This window comes from Octopus sinensis, linkage group LG4 (assembly GCF_006345805.1).
Source record: "Octopus sinensis linkage group LG4, ASM634580v1, whole genome shotgun sequence".
Lineage (NCBI taxonomy): Eukaryota > Metazoa > Mollusca > Cephalopoda > Octopoda > Octopodidae > Octopus > Octopus sinensis.
This window is the reverse complement of record NC_043000.1, coordinates 94,467,616-94,476,903: the sequence shown is the minus strand read 5'-3', so window position 1 is coordinate 94,476,903 and position 9,288 is coordinate 94,467,616. Positions and strand designations below refer to the sequence as shown.

The 9,288-nt window shown below is 35.5% G+C and overlaps 1 protein-coding gene across 1 annotated transcript in view; it reads right to left on the bottom strand.

Moving 5' to 3' along the window:
* The window catches only part of LOC115211063 (coagulation factor IX), a 17,346-nt gene extending 9,154 nt beyond the window's left edge, over window positions 1-8,192 (bottom strand). The window contains exons 1-2 of the mRNA XM_029779951.2: window positions 8,034-8,192; window positions 2,801-2,957 (exon numbers count right to left, since the gene is read on the bottom strand). Coding sequence (XP_029635811.1) covers window positions 2,801-2,957; window positions 8,034-8,100 — 224 coding nt within the window. The 5' untranslated portion in view covers window positions 8,101-8,192. The remainder of the gene's footprint in view (window positions 1-2,800; window positions 2,958-8,033) is intronic.
* Between the last annotated feature and the right edge of the window lie 1,096 nt (window positions 8,193-9,288).

Here is a 9,288-nt window from a genome sequence, read left to right as displayed (position 1 = left end):
AGCGAACAAATATCTCACCACTCAATATGCTGCTATTCATGTTATGACTTCTGAAACTACCATTATTACTAACGTGAATATGAGACATTACAATTTAAAAGGATGGCGGGTACTAATATCCATATTTTCGTTGTAATAATTAGAACACCCAAAAAGATTGCTACGCATATTACTATCACTAGTATTATTTTCGCTAATATGGTTCCAATTATTTTTTAGATAATAGTCACGTTTCTCCAATCCATTAGGGTCGCGAGCTGGTAGAGTCGTTAATACGCCGGGTAAAATACTTAGCGGCTTTTCGTCCGTTGCTACGTTCTGAGTTCAAATTTCGACGAGGTCGACTTTGCTTTTCATCCTTTCGGGGTCGATAAATTAAGTGCCACTAAAACACTGTAATCGACTATTTCCCTCCCACCATATTTGAGGCCTGGTGCCTGCAGTAGAAAGGATTATTTTAGATAATAGCAGAAGAACAATTAAAAATGCCAGAAGGGGTAGCAAGCAAATCAGAAAGAGCGAAGATATCAGAAATAAAATCATTAGCGTCAAGGGGGAAGGATTTCTACATATATATCTATAATTGTTTTCTACTCTTAAATTTGTTTATGATTTCACGGTATTACATTTTTGGTGATGTTTACAATTAGTGATACACCTGTTATTTTAAACTTTGATATTGCAATCATTGCCTGACTTCTTTATTTTCAATAACTGCTGCATTTCCTATAACCGATTTACCTGGGTTGCATTTCCTATCACGCAATTAACGAAGGATTTTAGGTATTCAATCTGATCTGCACACTAAAACGCCAGTTCAATATCTTTTGACGTGCCCTTTTCAAAAATGTGTGTGAGTGTACGTGCGTAAAATTTTCTTTTAAGAATGTTCTGGATGTATATGTGAGTGACAGGATTTGTAAGTTTCTACAACGTGGCTGTTAGCCCGGCTAACAACAGTATTCCAGTGCTTCTTAAATCACATCCGGCCGTATCAAAATTAGAGTTACTCATCTCTCATTTTGGTGGGTAGTCCTATATATACAAAAAAATACGAGACACCAGCCGTTGAATACTTTTGGTCACAAGTCTGCTCGATCAGGCCTAAGTTAGGCTTAAACAGCGAACCTTCTTGCTTAAAACAACCTTTCCTAAGACAGCTAATCACAGTACAATAGTTATTGCTTAAAGAAATCTACTACATCATTAACTACTACATCATTAACGCCGTGGGAGATATACTTAGCGGCATTTCGCCCGTCTTTACGTTGAGCTCAAGTTCCGCCGATTTTGACTTTGCCTTTCCTCTCTCTGGGTCGATAAAATAAGTACCAATTGAGCACAGGAGTCGATGTTATTGACTGGCCCTCTCCCCCAGAATTTCTGGCCGAGTGCTTATAGTTGAAATTGTTGGCCTTTTTGCCAATATTTGAAACCAGTATTAATCTGGCATCTATCCTTTGATCTGTCCAGCATCGGAACCTTACCAGGAGCTTGCGCTTCACTTTCAAAGCTGTCAGGGTCCCAAGCAATCACACTTCACAAAGGAATAGACTTTTAAGCGGTCATTATTAAATAGGTTAACATCTTAGTGGTATGTTTAAACTTTAAAGAAGTTCGTTATCAAAATTGTAGTTACTCCTTGTGTATTGCAATGAAATTTCTATGGGCCCAAATGTTGAATGCTATTTTAATGTATCATATTAAGTTTTCAAATTAAGTACCGGATATTTATGTTTGTATGCCAACAGAATGTGGCAGTCCTATACAGGACGATGTTACTGTTGTTTTACAAATACTACATACAACAGTAACATCGTCCTTTATGGGACTGTCACATTCTGTTGGCATATAAACATTACTATCTGGTACTGTTACTGTATATCTCTCGCTCAGATATTTAAAACAAGTTGTTTTTCTCTGTACGCGATCAGAGACTGTGTCGCTTAAAAAATTTATAGGATTTGCAAGTGGAGAGAGCTTTCATTACTAGCTACTGGTTGTCTGAGACTGAGGACGGATAACATCCAGAAACCTAGGTCAGTAAGTATCACGTAAGGCTAGAGATGGGAGCGATGACCTCCCTTACAAATGCTATACGGACACAAACTGTGTGAGGATTGCCAGCTGGAAAACATGTTTTTCTGGAATCAAAAAAAGAGTAACATCGTCCTTTATTGGATTGCTACATTTGATGGCATATAAACATTACTATATATATATATATATATATATATATATATATATGTGTGTGTGTGTTGTGTGTGTGTGTGTGTGTGTGTGTGTGTGTGTTGTGTGTGTTTGTGTGTGTGTGTTTGTATAGTTTACTTTTTCGTTAAGGTAAAGATCAACAATGAAAGTACACCATCCGGTGAGAGATATTGTTTAATAGCCCATAACTAGCTAATATGTACATTAAACTCTGTGTGTGTGTGCGTATGTGTGTGTGTGAGAGAGAGAGAGAGAGAGAGAGAGAGAGAGAGAGAGGAGAGAGAGAGAGAGAGACAGACAGACAGACAGACAGGCAGAGTGTGTGAGCGTGTGGGGAATTTATAAGGATTGGAATACGTGAAACATAGACTAATATTTCTGACGCAACGAACACTCGTCAGTGTGACTAGCTACTGTGTAGAGAGTTCGTTGCGTATGACTAACATAATGAACTCCAGTTAGTGAAGAAACATATATAACCTATATTCCCCCTTTATAAACCCACTCTTTATAAATTTTGGACTTTTATTTACATCAAAGTTTTTAAGTGAATAAATCTAATTACATATACCGACTCATAATTACTTACAAGCAGTGAGCTGCTGTGATTATGTGAATATCATCGACAAGGGCTCCTCCACAAATGTGGCTTTTATTACCCGTAAATATTCTCAAAAGTGCCATGTGAGGGAACTGGCATGTTTTAGCGTAGAAGTCAGTCTGACCTTCTGTCGCATTGGTGGACGCTGAAATGCAAAGAAACGATAGCATTAGCATTAATACAAGTAACAATTGCAAATTAAAAAAATACGATTATAATAATTCTTACTTTAGCTAGCAATTTTCAGGGGAGGAGATGTAGTTGATACCTTCTAAAATACTTGAGTGGAACTTTATTTTTATGTTCCCATAAAGATGAAGTGTAAAACTTGACCTCAAAGGCGTTTGAACTCAGAACGTAGCCGTAAAAAAAAAAAGCTTCAAATGTCTTTTCTTATACGCTATAACAATTCTGCCAGATCGCTACCTTTTCTTTTTTACTGATGTATAATAACAATAGGTATGCTTGCATAGGGACACATTTATGTACACATACATAAACGCATATACATACACACATACATACGTATATGTATACATACATGTATGTGTGTGTGCATGTGTGTGTGCATGTGTGTGTGCTTATATGTACGCGTGCACATAAACGCTCGCATTTCCATACAGGTTATTACATTAAGAAGCTAAGTACTTCAGTGTACTATGCAGCCTTGCTCTCTTATCGTATTGATGTGCTCTAACTTGACGCAATCAAAGGCAAAATTGTATTATTGTATCCTCGTCGAGGATACATAACCAGCCTCCAGTATCTTCCTCCCATATGGGATAACAACGTATCTTTAATTTATTTGTATTTAATTAAAAGAGTAAGACAGTTGTTGCATGTAACATCACAGCCAGCACGTAGACATATATTCTAACACTTCACACAATTTTTTTGTTATACAGTGACGTGATCAGACGTTGTTACACATCGCAGGTCACAATGCTCTTTGCTTCGTTTTAGCCTTTGAAAGACGCCACACTGCTGGCAAGGCGAGCAAGCCAACGTTCTTGTCTGATCGAAAGAGGGACTAGAGCGATGGTAAACGAAGTATTTTGTTCAAGAACGCGCTATCCGAGAATCAAACGCACGATCTAGTGACCTTGAGTACAAGAACCTAATCACTAGGCCACACGCATTCACACTTGCAATAGTTGTCCAACAAAAACAGATGGTGACTATTGCAGAAGATTGTTAATAGGGTCACTTGATATTCCTTTAGCCCAATTAAAATACTAGAGTAATCATACAGGCTGTAGGCATTAATAAATATCCGCATAAAATGGTTTTCAGCGGCACATGCAGTGAGGATATTAGTAAATTAGTACTATTATATGTGAGAAAATACACTGTAACACGATTTCTATCCTTGAGCAGCAACTGTTATTTCTATTTGTTTACTCATAGAAAGTATGAAGAATGGTCAATATTTCGTTGAAACTTCGCGCTTGTTACACTTATTCAAACCCCAAAGAATCCTTCTCAACACATGGCTATGATGTTCCCCACTACTCCTGCTCATGACCAGAGGTGCATATATTGTCAGCCACTAAGGGACATGTTTAAGTGGTTAGAGTGAAATAACTGACAAGCAAATCTTTGGTATTGAACAGAATATTTGCTATTTCTGCTTCAGCAACTCAGTGCTGAATCTGTTTGAAATGTAATGGAAAATAGGTCAGTTTCAAAACATTGCTGTCCAGGTCACAAAAGCAAAGTTTTAAGGTAACAGCAATCATTTCCTTTGATTTCTAGATAGAAACAAATAATAAGTAAGACTTACTGACCAAGCAAAAAAAATAAATATAATTACAAAACTTTTTGTCACACAGTGTTCAGCGCATATCGTCTCTTATAATAATAGAGCTCATTCTTAACCCTATTTAATCTTACAATGAACGTTTTAATCTTCCAAGTAACGTAATCCTTCTGGGATAGTCGTTATTTATCAGCTCTAACGTCAAAATTGTGAGCCATTATCAATTATCGCATAAATTTGTCAAATCTGCCCTTAGGAATATTTGGCATATCCGTGCTAGTTACTTAAGATGTCATTATCACCGTATTCTTAATGTCATACTTTGACAAAAGATTGTCCATTAATATTGCAGATTCCCACATGAATATATATATGTAAGTACATAGGCGCAGGAGTGGCTGTGTGGTAAGTAGCTTGCTAACCAACCACATCGTTCCGGGTTCAGTCCCACTGCGTGGCACCTTGGGCAAGTGTCTTCTACTATAGCCCCGGGCCGACCAATGCCTTGTGAGTGGATTTGGTAGACGGAAACTGAAAGAAGCCTGTCGTATATATGTATATATATATATATATATATATATATATATGTATTATGTGTGTGTGTGTTTGTGTGTCTGTGTTTGTCTCCCTAGCATTGCTTGACAACCGATGCTGGTGTGTTTACGTCCCCGTCACTCAGCGGTTCGGCAAAAGAGAGACCGATAGAATAAGTACTAGGCTTACAAAGAATAAGTCCCGGGGTCGATTTGCCCGACTAAAGGCGGTGCTCCAGCATGGCCGCAGTCAAATGACTGAAACAAGTAAAAGAGTAAAGAGAGTATACGTATACTGCCAGATCGCTTTCTGAGTAAGTCCACAGTTTCTAGTGCAAAGCTAAAATAATCCTTCTCGGTAACGTTAATATTGTAATGATAACGGATTCTTATGTATGGCTTACCAACATGTAACTCAATACAAAAGAACGTATCGACAAAAGCCATCTACGTTTATCTTGTAATATCAGATTCTTAGGTGCGGGTTAACACCTTGGTGCCCCATATAAATGGACGTATCTATGGAAACGAGTCTTCTCTCATCTAATATATTTGTTCCTCTGGTATTCATTTTGCCAGAATAAACCACTCAAAGGTTACATTAATTTGAAAGGAACAAAATTTCAAACTGGTAAGATTATGCATTTCGATGAATGTAGCACCAAATACATTAAATGCAAAAGAAATGAAATTCAAGATAAGTCTAGTTTCATGGTTAAAGCAAATGCAATCGAATAAAGTACACAAGGCCATACTTCAACGAAACTCTAAAAGAACGAAAAAAGAAAAGAAAATCCTATAAAATACGCGAGATACTTGTTGCTTGGAAATGGTTTTACTAAAAGCATAAATTTTTACTAAGCCTAATCTAAAACCTGTGCGAATCAAACCGCGCATTTACAAACCTTAATCCAAAGCTGTGAGAACCAAACCAAGTAATGATGGTAGCTAACATTATACCGATGCACAATATTACTAATGATATATAACACTGGCGAATATGTTTTACGTTGTCTGATGTTGCAGATTTGTTTCCTAGTAATTCTGAGTGCTGGTTTCAAAAGTGAAATCCATTTTGCTCAATCATGTCAAAATTTTTCACAAATTCAAATGTCCAGTTTTCAACATTTCCAGCATTGTCACCATTTCTAAGGATAGACTTAGCTTTATCAAATACAAATCCATGTATGAAGCTTGACGTATTTTTAAAAAAAGTTTTTCAATATTATCTAATGTAAATGTAACTACAAAAGTGAAAAAAAAAGTCAGGATTTAAGTATCTTGTGTAAACAAAAAGCTTTAGACATGAGTAACTTTCCTTATTTTCAATCTAACCAATTTTAAATGTCATGATGATAACACAAAAGTCCTTATACAATGAGACAGTCCTTCATACATGTCTCATATTTGTGGAATTTGTCCGCAGATATGTCCACGTTGTGCTTTTGTAAAGCAAGTGAGATATGTTTTGTTGAACCTTTAACTATCTCTAACAAAATTGATGTTTTGTGAAGTCAAATGGATGAAAGTCACTTAATCAAGTATGACCAAAGAATTGTAGAAAAATCTTCATGGCATGTATGTTCTTTGAGGAACTTTGCCTTAACTGTTGACAATTGGGAAAATACTTTTCGCAGGTTACAATTGGCCTGCATATAAGTTTTGAATTTCAGAAATATGGACAGTTGTAAGAGAAGAAAATGCAAAAACAGCCCTATTGTCTTCTGCTATGTTTGCGAATGTTACACTTTATCTTGCCAGCGAAACAAAGCCAGATTTTGTGAAAAAAGCTTACCTTACTTTCTGGGTAATCAAGACAAAGCTTGAGCACTCCATATAGTGTGTTAAATATGTGATGAAACACTGAGACAGTGACTGTTTTAAATGCTTAAGCATAAATTTTCTATCTTTTTATTGTGATAAAAATATGGTTGATGTGTTTGACGGGCTACAGATAGCAGGACGATCAGTTTTTGGAAAGCATTCCTAGCGTTGGAAAAGAAGCGTGGAATACTTTTGCTGCAGTTGTGTCTGATTTCCTGGGAAACAGGAAACCATCAAATTATGAAGAACTTGTGTAGAACCTGTTAAGAAACTGTAGAGCATTGGACTGCAACACAAGTGTAAAGTGCATTTCCTGCATAGTCATCTGAACTTCTTCCCTGAAAATCATGGTGCAATAAATGATGAGCAAAGAGAAAGATTCCACCAAGACATCGAAACGATAGAGACGAGGTATCAAGACAGGTAGTAGATTAACATGATGGCTGAATACTGTTAGTCTCTGCAAAGAAACTGTCGATCAACTTATTCACGCAAAGCAGCAAAGAGAAAGCTTAATCGTTGAGTTACTGAAACTCCAGTTTGACAGAAATATCTATCCTAATATGTGTAATTAAGCATTTTGTATAAACAGTAAAACGTACTATTTAGTTTGTGCTAGTTTATTATTATTATTATTATTATTATTATTATTATTATTATTATTATTATTATTGTTGTTATTGTTATTTTAGTATTGCATTTTAATGGCAAAATTGATATTTTTTGTTAAAAAAATCAATTTCTGTTTAACAAAGAAAATTGATGTGACAGAAAATTTCCCAAGGCATTTCTGAATACAGCACCATCATATTCGGCGGGACTAATTATAAAAGGGAAGACAACTAAAAAAATTTTCCGAAAATGTTCCCCAGTGTTATCAATAAAATAATAAAAGCAGCTGATCATCTCTACTGCTTACAGACAAATAATGCAATTGTGCTTATTCAGAGAGTAAACTGTAGAAAAATCTTGACGTGATAGAAGAAAACTGATTGCAGTTTTGAAATCAGCATGCCAATTTTAGTCTAAATCAGATGAAAAATTCAAACTCGGCAGAAATTATGTTCACAATTGCTCCCCTGTGTAATTAGTAACACGTACTTACCGGCATTTTTAGCTTCAAATAACAGGCAACCCAGCAGTGGAATCAGAAATCTATGTAAGAAATTCATATCACCTATGTTCAAAGAATGATTTTGGAATCTTCTTGCAATCTATTCCTTCGAGCTTTCTCAGCTACGTCACTTTAATTTTACCCTTAAATACAATTTTTCAAACAGTCTCGCTCTTTCTTGTCTTCCTTCTTCCTTCTCCTCCGTCAATTGATTATTTATTTCAATGAGGAAGATAAAAGTGCACAGTTTTAAGTAAAAATAAATAATAAACGGTATTTTGATTTGCTGTTTAATGTATTTGTGTGTGAAGAATTATCAGCTGTTCAAATCTGGTCTTATTCTCATAAAGTACTTTAACTATTTACGATAATTTTTTTTCTTAACTGTAGGCCATTAATATTTCTGGGGATTGTTTATTAAACTTTTGATAATATTTACATATCACAAAGGAACTCTAACACCTGGTCTTTCCTTTTAGCAAATTTCGATTGTTACTTTTATTATTTTTATTCAATATTACTCAGAGTATTACTATTCTCAAAAACATACTTTACAATATTCCCGTTTAACCATTTTTCGACTAACGAAATCTACTAGAAATACATTTTATCAGTATATCCTCTCCTTGTCTTTTGCGTTTGTGTCTAACTGCTCTATCAATTTAACTATAACACCAACAACACATTCCGTACTATCAGTAGTTGAACAAGTGTAACAGTGCGTACAGTGAAAATAAAGAGAGGCAGAACTGGTTTATGTTAACAATTACTGTTAATAATCCGTCACGGCTTCACAACACATCTTATTCTAGCTTAAATTACAACTACCGGAGAAAACCATGCTTTATTTCTCACAGTGGACACAAGGAAAGATAACTCTTCTTTGTCATACTTACGGCTAGTAATTCGTATGGTATTCATAATACACATGCTACTTTGCAATACTGTCTGTCATGAATGGTAGCATTTCATAAAACTTGGTATACCTCTGCCGCAATTCTATTAAATTACTTCATTGATTGTCAAAATATATAAGTAGATGTATTTCAAATATTTTCCATTGTGGATATCCATAAAAATCTAAAGACAATATTCTGCAGAGAATGATAAGAAAAGACAATATCAAATTTCTACAAGTACTCGAGACAGCGAGTATCAAAACACAGATCTGCATGCTTATTCTTAACTCGTTCTGTCAGATTTGAACGTGGATGTGCTAATACAGCTGTATTTAAACTTTGGAAAA